General features: G+C 47.2%; 1 protein-coding gene across 3 annotated transcripts in view; it reads right to left on the bottom strand.

Annotated features, from left to right (window-relative positions):
* The window catches only part of LOC149335834 (prolyl 4-hydroxylase subunit alpha-2-like), a 191,192-nt gene that overhangs the window by 12,901 nt on the left and 160,730 nt on the right, over positions 1-17,561 (bottom strand). For all 3 annotated transcript variants that reach the window (XM_089552398.1, XM_089552397.1, XM_089552399.1), the window contains exons 3-9: positions 16,784-16,959; positions 9,413-9,577; positions 8,553-8,713; positions 7,475-7,520; positions 7,247-7,353; positions 5,242-5,412; positions 1,550-1,726 (exon numbers count right to left, since the gene is read on the bottom strand). In XM_089552398.1, coding sequence (XP_089408524.1) covers positions 1,550-1,726; positions 5,242-5,412; positions 7,247-7,353; positions 7,475-7,520; positions 8,553-8,713; positions 9,413-9,577; positions 16,784-16,959 — 1,003 coding nt within the window. The remainder of the gene's footprint in view (positions 1-1,549; positions 1,727-5,241; positions 5,413-7,246; positions 7,354-7,474; positions 7,521-8,552; positions 8,714-9,412; positions 9,578-16,783; positions 16,960-17,561) is intronic.

Raw genomic sequence — 17,561 nt, 5'->3', positions numbered from 1 at the left:
TAGCGTACGAAGCGGCCAGCCCTTCGAAGAGGAACCACCTGCGTTTAAAGCGATCGAAGCGCGTGCTGACATCTGTTCAAGAAGACTGGTAAGAACACGAACTTCGAAAAAACTTTGAGATCACTGCGGCGATTCGCATTGGAGCAATGCGAAAGCAAAACGTCCGCATACTATATCGGCGTTCACGGCTATTTTGGCGTCTAAGTGTTTTTTTCGCTTTTAATTAATTAATTGCACCTCATCAACCAAATTTTTCCCGCGGTCACATTTTATCACCATCTGTCACAATCACACTTGCACACATTTATCTTCAGAGAACGACGTAATCATGCGGACGAAATTTGCGGACACGTTTTGTGGACACTTTTCGCTGACGCGTCACAGCCATATAATGCTTTCGCATTAATAGAAAACTCGAGAACGCGGTTTGTATTTAGTATCGATGTGTAAACTCCGATGAATGGCTTCCTTCTTGCTTTCAGACAACACAGACGGCCCGGAGAAATAGTTGTCCTCGGGTGTCCCTGACCCGGGCATCACTTTGTCTGCCGGGCAATAGGAGTGGAATCAGGGCTTCCATTGTTATAAAGTTTCTTTTTCTGCTCACGACTCTAAAGTTGGGCAGAACCTCGAAAGCCTCCCTACACTGATTTATGTGCTAAGCCTTGGTGCCGTTATAGCTCAGAAGGCAAACAGTTTTGCTAAATGCGCGAAGTCGGATAGCACACTGCCCGCAGCAACAGTTCGGGTATGTTGGGAGGAAGCGTTGAGTTCAGATCACTAGCTCCCTTGCTTTAGGAGTCTTAAGAGCGTACCGCCGTCTCGTTTCAATCAATCAATTAATCAATCGATCAATCAATCGATCGATCGATCAATCAATCAATCAATCAATCAATCAATCAATCAATCAATCAATCAATCAATGGATCAATCATTCAGTTCCTCGCCACGCGATGGACTAACAGCTTGTCTTCCAAGAATCGGAGAGATGGACCGCCAAACATGCCGCGCCATACGGAGATACTTTAGCGACGCTAGCAATCGGTTTCAAGTATCCTCCCGGCTAACATCGAACTGACCTCACTTACCAATAAAGTGACATCGCGCGCATTTGAGCTTCACTTCTCCCTCACTTTTTTTTTTAAACTGTCAGCCGTTTCCGAGTGAAGTGAAAATGCAACACGAATGCATCTCAGGGAATATCGCAAGCATAAACAATAACCAAAATGCACAATAAAAAAATCAAACTTATCCAGAATTTACCGTAACTCAGCTGCCCACATTGCGCAAAGCGTACAAATACAACGTAACAACATTCATGAACCAATTTTGACAAGAATAGGTTCGGTACTCAGATTACAATCACCGAACCGATGCGATTACTAAAACTGTTACTGAAGCCTTTTGAGCATTTGCCACACAGTAAGTTGAGAAGCTCAGTGTGAGCGAATGACCACCTGGCGCAGCCTGATGATCTCAATTAGAGAGACCATACAAAGATGCACTCATTGACTGACTACGCACTGACGTCGCGTTCACGGTCTCGTACCTGGAAGATCTCTGAGTCGCCTTTGTCGTAGTCCGTGGAGAGTCCTGTGAGCATAGAAACGCGTTCGTTGACCCTGGCCAGCAGCGGATCCGAGTCAGGGCTGATCCAGGCCACTTGGCTGATGCGGCCGTGAGACACCATGTTCTGGCCCGTCTCCCGGACCGTGGCCCGAGCAAGCTGCGGGTTGAATGCAGGTAGCTTGCAGTCACGATGAGTGAGAGAACTTCTTTATATCGGAAATGGCACCGTACGAAATACATTATTATTAGTAGTAGTATTTGTTCGATAACATTAATTCAGACCCGGGGAAAGGTAGGACAGGCTTACAGTTGCCACCTGAAGGGGGACCGCCTCTACCTGTTTCAGAAAGCAGAGAAGTGGGGCAGGATGCAGAAAGAGAGAAATGATGCTCTGTATGAAATGTATCGGTCCGGCGCCGTAAGTTCGAGGCTGCACGCTTTATGGCGACTTAGGAGTTGTTTTGTAAAGGAGCAGCTGCGTTTGAATATAGTTCGTATATTGGCGGAACTTCATGCTCCGTTACATGAAAGTCTAACGTGCGAAGACATAGTGATAGGGTGTTTTGATATATCGCTCTCTTCGTTCTCTAGTTTCAATCAATCAATCAATCAATCAATCAATCAATCAATCAATCAATCAATCAATCAATCAATCAATCAATCAATCAATCAATCAATCAATCAATCAATCAATCAATCAATCAGTCAATCAATCAATCAATCTGACGAAATAAGAAATTAAGTTCTATAGCCGGTATAAAATGGCAAGGCCAAGTCATCCAGGTGATTTCGTTCGTCCCTCGCACCGTAATAACCCGGAATCACCTTTCTCACGAAGTGTCAACCATGCACCCTCGAATGTTTTTGAATATTTTAATGATTATAGTTCTCAACAAACGTTGTCTGAATCTCCATCTGCTGAAGTCAACCAATCAATCTATCAATCAGACGAAAGAAGAAATTAAGTGTTATAGCCGGTATGAAACGCAGCAAGGCCAAGTCATCCAGGTGATTTCGTTCGTCCTTCGCACCCTAATAATCCTGAATCATCTTTCTCACGAGGTGTCACCAACCATGCGCCCTCGAGCGTTTTTAAATATGTTAACGATTATTTTTCTCATCAAACGTTGTGTGAATCTGCATTTGCTGAAGTGATTCATCCGTTATGTAATACACCGAGTAGGTACCCCTTTTGAACTAATAAAGTATCGTGAGATGAGGACACCCCGGCTGCCTACACGAGATGTGGGAAAATGCTGTCAGACGAGAAGGCGGAGCCAAAGACAGAGTGAGCCTTTCACTACGAACTTTCCTGCGATAATGCGCACTACACCTTTTCTGTTGACCTTGCACAGCTGCATAAACCGAAACGTCGTTTCCGTCCCCTTCTAAACTACTGCAGTGAACGGCCGCTTCTACAAGAGCTGACCGCTCCAATAAAGGCGCGACGCTGTACACTGCGAACGTAAATTACCACATATATAAGGGAGTAAAAAAGGAGCAAGTTGTCCTCTAGCGCACTCTCATTTAGGGGCTGGATATGCGGCCTAAATCCCGGGGTTGATTTGGATCACTGAATACACAGAATGCTTACTCTTACCAAGGGAGGCATATTCCCAGCTGAAAGCATAGCACCTTGATGCATTTAGCGAAGGAAGGAGACCTTTGAACGTGGCACTGGAGGCCTTGAGTTTAACAATTAGAGGTGATTAAAATGGTGGTTAAAATATTGGTAATCATAAGAACTTAGCATGTTTCCCTAGCAAAAAATTTGTTTAGACCGTCTATAGACTGTTTATAGACTTCTGTCTATAAAGTCGATAGACTCTGTATAGACAAATCCTAAAGAACAGCCTATAGGCAATACAAATGCTATCGACAGTCTATAGACAATCTATAGATTTATGGCCACACACTTTTAGTGCACTTTTATCAATAGACAGTCTATAGAATATGAATAGACAAAAAGAAATATCTATAGGAAGGCAATAGAGTCTATAAGAAGTCTATAGACTGTCTATAGACCATTTTTATAACGGTTTGAAGAAGGAATCTATTTCCGTTGCCAACCGTATGCGTTCCGCATTTTTAGATATCAAAATCTACCCCAGGGCTTGGGATGATGATGATGAAAACCTTTATCATTAACAAAGAAGCAAAAAAGAGAAAAAAGTACAGATACGGGTGGAATCCTTAGTTCAGGATCCCAATGGCCACCGCTGTGACTCTAGCCTGGGACACTAGTGTGCGCTGCGTCGGGCTAGGACAGAGCACCCTGTCTCTACTAGGGAGTGCACTAGAATACTATTTACTCCAATTTCACTCCCTTATAGGATAACTCGTGTTTAGAGGGTACGACGTAATCTGCGGATCGTACGGCCGTACTTCTTCGCGAACGGACATCGAATGGGAGTGCGGCGGGCACTTGCGAAAGATGGAGATACCAATTTGCCTGAGCGTTTATTGCGGATGAAAGCGTTGTCCGCTCATAATCGATGCTCCATCGACGTCGAAGAGGACGCGTGAAACACGCGCGAACGACCTTGGCCACTCGCGACTTAGCGAGGCCGCCATGATTTTCCGTTGCGCGACCGAGCACTTCGCCGTGACTCGAGCCGCTTATATAATTGAAGTCGGGCACGCAAGAACGCTTCTTCGCCAAACACAAAGGGTGGTTGCCATTAACCTCACCTCAATCATATTTCAATTTAACCGGGCACAATGGGAGCGTAAAAAAACGAGGTGTGATAACGCCGTCAAGGAACGGTTCTCACAATTTTATTTTTCTCATTGTATACCTAAGAGGCAGCGTGGATGAACACATAAATGCCTGTTGAGCCCTAGAAAGTCACTGGATGACGTAAGCTGTGTTTTCGGTTGTTTGCACATGCAAGAGATAAAGGCAGAGTGGCTTCGTGCAGATGGAAGAGAAAAGCTATCAGTTACTTCAATTTTTTGGTAACTTAGGAATGGTTGTGATTGCGCTGCAAAAGAATATTTTTTTTTCACATCAAAATTGCGAAAATATGGAAGCGGGCCGGCTTGCAGCTGAACCAAACCTCGAATATATTATATGGCACAATAAAAAGACAGACATGCAGAGTTAAAACACAATTCGTTGACGCAAGCTATTAACTAAATTGTCAGCGAAGTACGTGGCTCGGGAGGAGAAGGAGGATGAACTATATTCGATAATAAAGATGAAACGTTCCCGGGAGGGCTCCTCAGTCCAAGAGCTCCTTGGCCTCCAGCCTGGCCCAGTCAATCAGCTTGTGCTGATCACCAGCTCGTGCTGCCAGAAGGGCAGTCTCCCAGGAGGTTGGAGTGGGTGTGTGAATGGGCTGTACACAGATGGGATGTGGGCATGCCCAGATGTAGGGATAGAGTGCGTGTGTGTGTGTGTGGGGGGGGGGGGGGTCTGGCTCCGCAGGTGGTACGGTACCAAGGGAAGTGGGTAGGGTAAAAACAAGTGAGCGAATTGAGGGGATGGGAATGAGTTTGGGACATCTCCATCACTTGAACTGCATACAAGCTGTAATTATAACAGCAAGTGTGCAGCGGCCTGGTTATTCTGCGTGGGAAGCAAGGTACCAAGCGTATAGAGTATATTGGATATCAGTGACTTCGCCGAACGGGGTCCATAGTGAGACCAGGAAGGTCCATAAGACTCACGATGGGGTCCCCGATGCTGCGCAGGGCTCGGATCTCCTTGGGCCAGATGACGTCGTAGAACTGGACGATGTACGGGTCACGGCTCATCACCTCCATCTTGACGGGACCGATCCGGAAGTAGGGGTGCGGGACGCTCAGGTAGCAGCGGAGATCCTTTTCTTCGGTCGCATTCTGCGGTCAGGAATAAGCGAGTGAAATATGCGAAGCATAATAAGTAAGCTTACTGAGATCGAAGCTAGAGACACAAGGCGACATTTTACCCCGTACATATGTTGGAGCGCATTACAGCTGATAAGTCGTGTCCCGTTAATACAGACAACTCGATTTATGGACAGTTTTTCTGGAGGCCAAGCTTTTTTGATGTACAGATGAGGCCAAAAGATTACGGAACACGCTTCGGTGTTTGAAAATTTCTCGCACGTTCTTTAGAGCAGATATTATGGTTTCTAGCGTTCTTACGCAAGCGCACGAACGGTGTGTGCTAGCGTATACATAAGATAATTTTCGCTAAATAAAGCGTGCTCCGCGATATTATGGCCGGGTCTCTACTTACACTTCGTTAACATGGAAACTTGCTCTCCGGATAATGGACGGAGAAAAAATGAGAAATGCTAACTGGGACCCATGTATACTTTTCGCGTTAATGTGTGCAGTTATGAGAACAAAACCTAGACTGCTTCCACCACGCATTTCCCTTCCTTTGCATTCCTTTTCTTTCCCGTTTCTTTCCTTTCCGTTGCTTTCCTTCCCGTTCGTTTCCTTCCCGTTTCTTCCTGTTCTTTTCCTTTCCGTCATTCATTTCCTTCCCTTTCGTTCCCTTTCCTTCCCATTCCTTTACTTCCGGTTTCTTTTCATTCCTTTCTGTTCTTTTCCTTCCCTCCCGTTCCTTTCCCCTCCTGAGTGCAGGATAACCATGAAATGCAGCGAAAAAAATATCTGAGTGATGGACTTTCTTTTGTGTGGTTTCTTGCATTTAAGTGCCAAGGTCCACGTCGAGGCGCCTTATCATTTGCAGTAATTCAAGAATGGCTGTGAAGAAAACTTTCTCCAAAGCTTGGGCTACGTTTTAAACCGACTTTAGCGGCTTTCAGCAGACTGAGTACAGATATGTGCGAGCGGTTCGTGCGACATCAACAGTGGTAGTAGGAGATGCATTATCATGCCACGAGACTTCATCGCGCAGCTTATGGACCATTGGGCGCTTCAAACTGGACATTACTTTTTGAGATAATGGAACATACGGTAACGCACATGAGGCTCCCATGGTTTTGTCTTATTTCCACCTTAAAAGAATGTTGTAAAGGTATCACGATTAGCAGGCAAATGCACAGGAGAACATCGTCCATTCGAGTTTACTTTAGTCGAACTTAATTTTATTCAAACTGAGGCTTCGGTCTCGCCAACATTACGCTTTAAAGACAGCTCGCTCTGGCTGCGCTTTCTTCGAACTCCGCATATTTCGAAGAAAGTTAAACTTTCTTTCCTTTTCTTTTTCGAACTATTGAGCTTCAACTGTATGAAGATTCCCTTTCGCGTCAGGGCTTAACTTCACGATCACTGCAACATAAGAAAGCCGTTGCGATTTCCATTGTTTTGCACCAGTTCACTGAGATGGAATCGCAATAGAGCAAATTCCGATTTCTCACCGAACGTAAGGGACGCATTCTTACCTCCCCGCGTTTCTGCAGTTCATATATTTAAAGAAGAACAGTTCTGGAAGCGATACAACTTTTGCATGCTTTATTCGGTGTCCTCTTTAAATTTCTTACGGCGAATGGGCGATAAATGCACGCTCAGTATTATGCATGCTCTGCAAATCGCTACTGCTAAGAACTGATGGGTGCGTCGGTTGAATATTATTGTCTTCTTACTGTGGCTAAAAAAAAAGGGAAAATTAAGCGAACCATATTATGACAGAAAAAACGGCTGTGTTATGACAGTAGAGATGTGGAAATATAGGAGGGGGGGGGGGGGAGCTCAGCTCCAGAGTCCTTAAGCGTCTCACCCGGACTTTGTCTCCCCGGCAGAGGTTGTTGTATGCCTCCAGGTAGCCCTCAGCGTAAGGCACACTGACGCTTGGGACTGCTCTTTGGCGGACTTCCCTGTAACCTTCTTTGGTATGTGGACGCATGGAAGCAAATGCAAGTGAAATGCAAGACGTCAGGTTAAGGCAGTGAGCAACCAACAGAGGTAAATAATCAGCGTGGAAGGAAGAGGACGGTATACCACTCACCCGTGCTGTAGCGCTGTTCTTCTTGCAGTCGCTGCTGCTCCTCCAGCTAGGCAAGACTGTACATATCAGACTCGTGGTTGGGCTTAATGAGTGCGCGCTCTCTCTCTAACGTAGCACAGATGGGCGATTAAAGAGCGTTCACACTGCATACGGGTCACACTTGGGCGCCAATTGAAGAACAGTCCTCAGTGAGGTGCACATTGAAATGGTGCAGTTAACAATTCTCATCGATATAATCATAAGCGAATGTAAAAAGTTCTAGTTTCTCATATAGGTTGCCTTTGCACAATGAATTCAGCAGCCCAGTTAAATGGTCAGAATTCTTCGTTGGTACAAGTGCATGTTTTGCTATTAACTTGAGCACAAGAATATAGTAATTGTTAAGAATGCAGCATCTGAGGAAGCTGAAAGTCCTAAAAAAATTATGGTTATTTAAGATTTGGTGACAGTTAATGATGTACACAACATATTCACCATATCTTTTGGTATGCTAAAGCTAAGTAAATCTAGAGCGTTATAACTGTAGCCCGGAAAAGCACGCGAACGAGCTTATTTATTGAGTGAGAAATGCATACGTTGGCAGAACTGCGCAGCTTACGAAGATTTCCCTACATCCATACTTAGGACTGAGCGTAAGGACCGAGTAAAATCCTTCCTCGTATATTGTGTGCTGCTATTCTATGTGGGTAGTGTAGCATTGCATATCGTATTTCAATTCCAAGTTTCCATTGCGAGGGGCTTCCTCCTCAGGTAAAGTCAAGTATATTAAATACTGAGTGTTGCTAGTCAAATGCTTGACAGTAAAGGATATGAATAAATAAGTAGTAGAACAAATATACAGGACACAGGCACTGATACTGGACACAGCCATTAATGGTAAAGCAGGTGATAGTAAATCAGAGCAGAAGGACGCAGAAGGAAGCAGAAGAGCAGAAGTAGAAGCAAGGTCTTCGACCAGGTCTGCTCTTTTCCTTATAGCGCCTTTTGTTCCCAAGATCCTTTACGACCTCAAGACAAATATTGCGATATTGTTTTAGCGTAGCTCCGAGCCCAGCGTGCTGCTATCGAGCGGACGTACCTGTTCCAAGCTGCTGGCCAGGTAAGCGTGCACAGTCCTGGGCGTGATGGAAGGGTGCTTCTCGAGACTAAGCCTCGTGAGCGCCTCCTCGAACCACTTGGTCGCGTGCTCAAAGTCAGACTTGCTGTAGAGCAGCTGACCGAAGTAGAGGCAGTCGCGGGCTGCACATCAGAGCGAAAGAAGAGAACATGTTTTTGTAAATGCATCTGCTACATAGCCTGCTGTGCATGTAATAGTACTATTCACTTGTTTTGCAAATGCAGGAGGTTCTACTACAAGCTCTCAGTACGGGACTTCCTTCTGTGTAGCGCTTTGGAGAGAGAACTTATTTAGATCCTTATTCTGAAGGCAAATGCTAATACCACGAAAACCGCTATCACCTGAACAATTTGCGATGGTGATAAACATCACCCTCATTTTTTCATATCAGTGTGCTGTCATTGCACATTGTGACCACGACGGAGGCATTATAAGTTCCCACTCTGAAACCACAGTTGTTTACCTAAGACGTTGTTGTGGTAAGTACGTGACCTCGTACTATCTCCTTGGGTACAGAGGGATCTCGTACGCCACTAAAGCATCGACAGGTCTCCTGGACGACACGCCGACAGAGATAAAAATATTTCGCACTGATAACGAACACCAAGTTTCGTTTGTCTTTGCTACCATACATATATCATGCCACATTACAACCGAACCTTACGTCACGCTAGGCTACAGGTTAGTTCGTTACGTTAGGCATCATTGCGCCTATCTTAGACTGGAAACATTGCGAAGAAACAGTGGAAAACACGTGGGGAGGCATGACACTACACGGGAACTCTCTTGTCGTGATTAGGTTAAGTTAGGAAATAAAATACCGGTGAGATGTGCGGTGGCCTTGTGCCCCATGATGACGCCCCGCGCCATGTCGGTGAGGTTAAGCCGGTACGTCTTCTGGATGCGAATCAGCGCTTCTCCGGCATCCAGCAGGTCACTCTGGCGCGGGAACGTGTCGTTCGACTCCAGCATTAGGCGCTCGATCTCTGCGGGGTGAGAGTACAGATGTTGATGAACGGGCTCATGTTATACCCTCATGGCATATGTATCAAGAAATGAATATGCGAACACAACACCATCAGGAAGCAAACAGTGAATCAATGGTCCTCGACTGAACTAAGAATGCTTGAATGTATTGCACATGTCAGGCATAGTTTTTGATCGGGAGGACACCGAGTAAAATTATAATCCTTCGCGAATTTCTCTGTCATTTGTTCGAGCGAAGGTCTTAGACATTGTCTTTTATATCTTTCATAGCGCTTGCACATCAATTCACGATGACAATTGCAGACACGAAAGGAGGCTGATGACGGCAGTCAGCAAATGACTACCAGCAAATATTCGGCAAACAGCAAGAGGTGCAGGCTTGAATTCACTTTGGGCGAAGAAATTGCGACAAGAGTAAGATAGGGCGAACGATCGGAATGCAAGTGGGTAGAACGGGGAAACGAAACAAAAACAACAGGACGCAATTGCTATTGTCCTGCGGAAAGAGCCAACAACAGTTCAGCTCTTCACGGTCGGGTTCGGAGCAAATCAAAGTCTCTGTAGTGCCGCCCTTCAAATCAGTGCCGTCCTCGAATGCCACAGTCACTATGAGGAAAACAATTTGAATTGATTTATCCCAAATGTCACTTAAGCGTCATTTAGAATGAGAGCCGCGTAATTTAGTAGCTGAAACCGACCGAGGAATCAGCTATAGATTACAGACCGGGGGCCTATGAACGCTAGATTCAAGGATGCAGGGCTTCAAGACATCAAACTAACAATCAAACCTTTGTATACGGTCTCAATGCGCACACACTCAAATGTCCATTACGCAAAACAAAAACGTACGCCAATATTGGCTAACAGGCAGCCACCGTTTTTGAATGTATCGAAGCCGAACTTAAGACGGATGATTTACGAACATCACTCGCCACGCCAGACCATTGACTGACTCGATGATGCTCGAAGCCAAGGTACAAACGGCGTTGGTAATGAAGACAGAACAAGCACCGAAGGCCTGTTTCGCGCCGTTAGGAGGTCGTAAAGACGAGGTGCGACACGCCCACTTTATCGATTCCCAGACGCCACTTCGACGGCCGTGGCCCATGCCGTGGCACGGACGCGTATTTCTTCACGGAAATGCGTGACGTTGCCCGTTTTTTTTTTCTTTTTTTCGCTTCTTGCGTAGATGTATGCGTGCGTTCAAGGCCCTTCACGTTGCCTGCCGGGAATGAGGCCTACTCGCGTAAAACAGCTCCGACAGCTGACGTCACTTCCCAGGATTTTCACGGGGAGTGAAGGACAAAGGTTAAAGCGTGACTGGCTCCCTGCGCCAAATTGTGTTACCTTCATTTACTATTCGCGCTGATTTCATCATCATCATCATCATCATCAGCCTGACTACACCCACTGCAGGGCAAAGGTCGCTCCCATGTCTCTCCAATTAACCCTGTCCTTTTTCAGTTGCCGCCACTGTATCCCCGCAAACTTCTTAATCTCATCCGCCCACCTAACTTTCTGCCGTCCCCTGCTACGTTTGCCTTCCCTTGGAATCCACTCCGTTACCCTTAAAGGGCCACTGCCCAGGGTCCGGACATTTTTGAAAAACAAGCCCACTGCATAGATGAGGCATCGAAGATAACCTCTGCAAAATACTAGAGCCATGCGCGCCCCGAAAAGCTGCGAAAATTCAAATCAAAGCCCGCTCGTTCTTTCCTTCAACAAAAACGGGCCCGGCCCACTACTCTGAACCCCGTTGACGTCATGGGGGGTTACTTTCGCTGAAGGCACTCCATTGGTGCATCGTTCTGACTGACGGGAGAAGATTGGGCGTAGCCTTGGCGTCGCGTCGTCTGCACAACGCTTTCCGCAGCGCCTTCTGTTCTGGCTCATGCCTACAAACCTGCATGAAGGAACAAAAAAAAAACTGCGGAGGGAGCGTGCGGCGACAGCCTTGAACCCTTGCCATAAAAAGTAAAAAATAGTAAAACTGAGGGAGTTGCTTCGCCCCCCCCCCCCCTCCCCCCGCCGTGATCACCTCACGAGACGCTCTGCGTACGCGCTCCCTTCACAGATTTTTTTCTTCTATGCAAGCCCCCCAAAACAAGGTTTTAATTACTAGTGCAGCAGAGCCTTTCCCTCGCTCGCCCACTTGACCGCTCCGCACACACACCGCTTATCTTTCGTGCATCTTGCGTACGCCTTGACTCCAATGAATGACATATGCTTTGGAGCGGAGAAAAGACACAAACACACAGAACACAAACACGCATGGAGAAAAGCAAACGGGCGGTTGATGGGTCCGCGCTTCGCCGTGTGTTTCGAACACAACCGACTTCCGCCCCTCCGCTCGTGAAACGGTGGGGAGGCCTAAAAGAAAATGAAAAAGTGGCTCGTTAACTGGGAATGACAAACAGATGTATGAAAGGATGCGCTCGCTAACAAGTCTAGGTGGTCGAGCCGATCGCGCCTCTCGATCGTTCAGTGTGCGGAGAAAATGCAAAAACCAAGAAAAGAATTCTATTGAAGGCGGGGCCATGACGTCGCCCTGTGACGCACTCCACAGACACCACGCCTCCGGCTTACACCGGAGAAGGAAGGGGTGATTTTGCCTTGCCGAGCCTACTCGACGAGGAGCGGGAGAGAAAAATTTCGAGGAGGGAATGGAAGGAGAGGAGGCTCGCTCAAAGTGAGGTAGAGAGTGTTTGGGACGATGGGGTGGGCAGGGGCCCTTTAAGGACCAGCGGTTATCTTGCCTTCGCATTACATGCCCTGCCCAAGCCCATTTCTTCCTCTTGATTTCAACTAAGATGTTATTAACGCGCGTTTGTTCCCTCACCCACTCCGCCCTCTTCCGATCTCTTAACGTTACACCTATCATTTTCCTTTCCAAAGCTCGCTGCGTTGTTCTTAACTTAAGCTGAACCCTCTTTGTTAGCCTCCACGTTTCTGCCCCATAGGTGAGTACCGGTAGGATACAGCTGTTGTATACTTTTCTCTTCAGGGATATTGGTAAGCCACCATTCATGATCTGAGAGAACCTGCCATATGCGCCCACAGGCATATCTGTAAAGTAAGATGGTTTATGGTTTATTGGGGTTTGACGTCCCAAAGCGACTCAGGCTGCTATGGACGCCGTAGTGAAGGGCGCCGGAAATTTCGACCACCTGTGGGTTCTTTAACGTGCCCTGACATCGCACAGTGCACAGCCTCTAGAATTTCGTCTCCATCGAAATTCAAACGCCGAGGCCGGAATCGAACCCGCGTCTTTCGGGTCAGCGGTCGAGCGCCATAACCATGGAACCACCGCAGCGGCCTCTGTAAAGTCAGAAAGTGGCGAGTTCAGGCTTTTGCATGAATGTAAGTAAAGAAGGATGATCAATGCGATCGACACGAACATGAGGGGGGCGAGAAGACGATACAAGTACTCGCGTCGTCTACACTTTTCATGTTCGACCCTACACTTACATGCTCTGCCTTTTTTTGGTCAATTTGTCAAGAGAAAATATGGACGTCCACATCTCGAACAGAAACAAAACATCAAAATAATGAATCTGCTAAATGTTACTCCGAGCTGTTCATTAAAATTAATTCTGCGGTAGGTATATTCGTCGCGGAGTTAAAATATGTCTGCTGCAGGTGAGTAATGTTTTTTTTTTTACTGTGTGTTGCCCCTCGATGTAGTTCTAGCTTTACCCAGGTCCTCGGAGCGGTGGAGTGTCCGGAAAGCCTACATTCATATGAAGAAGGCCAACAATCACTGAAACCGAGGAAAGTATAAGAGAATGTTTCTATTTTTCTTTTCGCGCTGATAAATGGGAAATTAGGAATGGGACCATCTTTTTTTTTACCTGAAAACCATTTATTGGAAAGTAAAAAAAAAAACTCAAGGAGGCCATGCACCTTAAAGGGCCCGTGCCCACCCCAGCGCAACAGACACTCTCTACCTCTCTTTGAGCTAGCCTCCTCTCCTTCCATTCCCTCCTCGAAATTCTTCTCTCCTGCTCCTCGTCGAGTAGGCTCGGCAAGGCAAAATCACCCCTTCCTTCTCCGGTGTAAGCCGGAGGCGTGGTGTCTGTGGAGTGCGTCACAGGGCGACGTCATGGCCCCGCCTTCAATAGAATTCTTTTCTTGGTTTTTGCATTTTCTCCGCACACTGAACGATCGAGAGGCGCGATCGGCTCGACCACCTAGACTTGTTAGCGAACGCATCCTTTCATACATCTGTTTGTCATTCCCAGTTAACGAGAAAACCTTTTCATTTTCTTTTAGGCCTCCCCACCGTTTCACGAGCGGAGGGGCAGAGGTCGGTTGTGTTCGAAACACACGGCGAAGCGCGGACCCGGCAACCGCCCGTTTGCTTTTCTCCATGCGTGTTTGTGTTCTGTGTGTTTGTGTCTTTTCTCCGCTCCAAAGCATATGTCATTCATTGGAGTCAAGGCGTACGCAAGATGCACGAAAGATAAGCGGTGTGTGTGCGGAGCGGCCAAGTGGGCGAGCGAGGGAAAGGCTCTGCTGCACTACTAATTAAAACCTTGTTTTGGGGGGCTCGCATAGAAGAAAAGAAACTGAGAAGGGAGCGCGCACGCAGAGCGTCTCGTGACGTGATCACGGCGGGGGGGGGGGGGGGGAGGGGGGGGGCGAACCAACTCCCTCAGTTTTACTATTTTTTTACTTTTTATGGCTAGGGTTCAAGGCTGTCGCCGCACGCTCCCTCCGCAGTTTTTTTTTTTTGTTCCTTCATGCGGGTTTGTAGGCATGAGCCAGAACAGAAGGCGCTGCGGAAAGCCTTGTGCAGACGACGCGACGCCAAGGCTACGCCCAACCTTCTCCCGTCAGTCAGAACGACGCACCAATGGAGTGCCTTTAGCGAAAGTAGCCCCCCTTGACGTCAGCGGGGTGCAGAGTAGTGGGCCGGGCCCGTTTTTGAAGGAAGGAAAGAACGAACGGGCTTTGATTTGAATTTTCGCAGCTTTTCGGGGCGCGCATGGCTCTAGTATTTTGCAGAGGTTATCTTCGATGCCTCATCTATGCAGTGGGCTTGTTTTTCAAAAATGTCCGGACCCTGGGCAGTGGCCCTTTAAAGGGCCCCTGCCCACCCCATCGTCCCAAACACTCTCTACCTCACTTTGAGCGAGCCTCCTCTCCTTCCATTCCCTCCTCGAAATTTTTCTCTCCCGCTCCTCGTCGAGTAGGCTCGGCAAGGCAAAATCACCCCTTTCTTCTCCGGTGTAAGCCGGAGGCGTGGTGTCTGTGGAGTGCGTCACAGGGCGACGTCATGGCCCCGCCTTCAATAGAATTCTTTTCTTGGTTTTTGCATTTTCTCCGCACACTGAACGATCGAGAGGCGCGATCGGCTCGACCACCTAGACTTGTTAGCGAGCGCATCCTTTCATACATCTGTTTGTCATTCCCAGTTAACGAGCCAACTTTTCATTTTCTTTTAGGCCTCCCCACCGTTTCACGAGCGGAGGGGCGGAAGTCGGTTGTGTTCGAAACACACGGCGAAGCGCGGACCCGGCAACCGCCCGTTTGCTTTTCTCCATGCGTGTTTGTGTTCTGTGTGTTTGTGTCTTTTCTCCGCTCCAAAGCATATGTCATTCATTGGAGTCAAGGCGTACGCAAGATGCACGAAAGATAAGCGGTGTGTGTGCGGTGCGGTCAAGTGGGCGAGCGAGGGAAAGACTCTGCTGCACTAGTAATTAAAACCTTGTTTTGGGGGGCTTGCATAGAAGAAAAAAATCTGAGAAGGGAGCGCGTACGCAGAGCGTCTCGTGAGGTGATCACGGCGGCGGGAGGGGGGGGGGGCGAACCAACTCCCTCAGTTTTACTATTTTTTACTTTTTATGGCAAGGGTTCAAGGCTGTCGCCGCACGCTCCCTCCGCAGTTTTTTTTTGTTCCTTCATGCGGGTTTGTAGGCATGAGCCAGAACAGAAGGCGCTGCGGAAAGCGTTGTGCAGACGACGCGACGCCAAGGCTACGCCCAATCTTCTCCCGTCAGTCAGAACGATGCACCAATGGAGTGCCTTCAGCGAAAGTAACCCCCTATGACGTCAACGGGGTTCAGAGTAGTGGGCCGGGCCCGTTTTTGTTGAAGGAAAGAACGAGCGGGCTTTGATTTGAATTTTCGCAGCTTTTCGGGGCGCGCATGGCTCTAGTATTTTGCAGAGGTGATCTTCGATGCCTCATCTATGCAGTGGGCTTGTTTTTCAAAAATGTCCGGACCCTGGGCAGTGGCCCTTTAAAATGGGAAGCACGCGGCAACACAGGATTGGTCCCAAATGCACTGCTGTGTACACAATGCGCACTACATCCGTGAATAATTGCGCAGCTTTTCAATCAACATCGTTACTACTGCTACCTTGCGCAGTCCTGTAGACCTTGTGTCCTAGTTTTCCACTCCACAGGGCATCTAGCAGTCTGGAGGTTTAGACACCTATGCACTTTGCAACTAGCAAAGGACAGGGTTAATTGGAGAGACATGGGAGAGGCCTTTGCCCTGCAGTGGGTGTAGTCAGCCTGATGATGATGATGATGATGATGATGATGCACTCCATTCTTTTCGGTGTTTTTCACGACAGCTGTACTGATCACTTTCCTTGAGTCAAAAACGTCGCCGTCTATAAACTTTTGCGCTCACCAGATGGCCAATAGATGGCACTGAGTCACAGGGAGCATACAGGCTAAGGATAGGATAGTGTCAAGGATGCTCCTTCTTGTGGTCACGTGATTGAACTGCGGCTAAAAGTAGGTGTACCTATTAAGGAAGAAAGGAGCATGGTACGGTACGCAATAATTACTACTACTTTTTCGGAAGTTTTATTTCTTTGTCACGAAAGCATGAGCAGCATTATTCTGCGCAGCAAGAGACTGTCGGTATTTCTAAGTCGCTTGATTCGGACTCGCGGTTTCTCTAAACTCAGTGTTTTTGTCTCGACGACAATACACATATTTCAAATAATTCTTCGCATCACTCTCAGTTCAAGTTTCCTAGCGTAGACTGTCCTTTTTGCAAACGACCGTGAAGAACAGAAGCCAGCGTAGGTGACTTGGTGCAAGCTGGCGTTCGCACAACGCAAAAAAAAAATCTAACAAAAAAACAAGCGACGAAGAAAAAGACCGGGCGACACAAGCGATTGCTGCGTCTGGTCTCTCTGCATCTCCGTAGTATGTCCGGACAGAATAAGACGGAGCCGCTCCTCACCGATCCAGTCCGGTTCCCTGAACTGGTGGACGATTTCGTTCCAGTCGACCGAGAGCCGCTTGATGGTGGTGTAGGCGTCTATGGGACTAGCCGTGCGGCTCTCGTACTCGACGTCGGAAGAATGTGTCAGCTGTAGGTCCTGGGAGGCCGTCGTCTGGTAGTACTCGTTCAGGAAACTGCGTTCAACGAGACGTCACACTTACAGTCGAAGACTGTAGGGCAACCAAAGGTTCAGGAAGACGTACGTTCAATGAGAACATGAAAACAAATAGTTTTGGGTTGTTCAAGTTGGTTTTCATAGTCAGACTACATAAGCCGAGTATGACAGCGTTCAGGAAAACATGACTGGAGCCAGTCCAGTGCTTCCGTACACGAACAAAGGAACGCAAGAGTACATGAAGCATTCCATGCTAGTGCATAAGTATACAAGAACGTAGTACTGGTGACAGGTTTTAATGTAGATAATAATACTCTAATAACAGATAATCTTTCTAATAAGATAATATATAATCTTTATTCCAAGCATGAATAATGCTTGAGGGAGAAAGCAAAAGGCACAGTGACCTGACGCGGCCGCCATCCCCTAGTGTACTCGGCACAGCAACACAACGTATATGCATAGTGCTATAACATGCATAATTTCGCACACAGAAATATTACAAATATTACAATTGCAAACTGCCGTATACTTCAGTAGAGGATGTAATTCAGTAGAGAAACCAAAGAACATAAGAATGTCGGAATGCAATAATAAAGGTATAAAAGGCTAGCGCCTGTC

This window comes from Amblyomma mixtum, chromosome 7 (genome assembly GCF_055824585.1).
Source record: "Amblyomma mixtum isolate Tamu chromosome 7, ASM5582458v1, whole genome shotgun sequence".
In the NCBI taxonomy this organism is placed as follows: domain Eukaryota; kingdom Metazoa; phylum Arthropoda; class Arachnida; order Ixodida; family Ixodidae; genus Amblyomma; species Amblyomma mixtum.
Note: the sequence above shows the minus strand (reverse complement) of the source record. Positions and strands in the feature narration are given on the sequence as shown.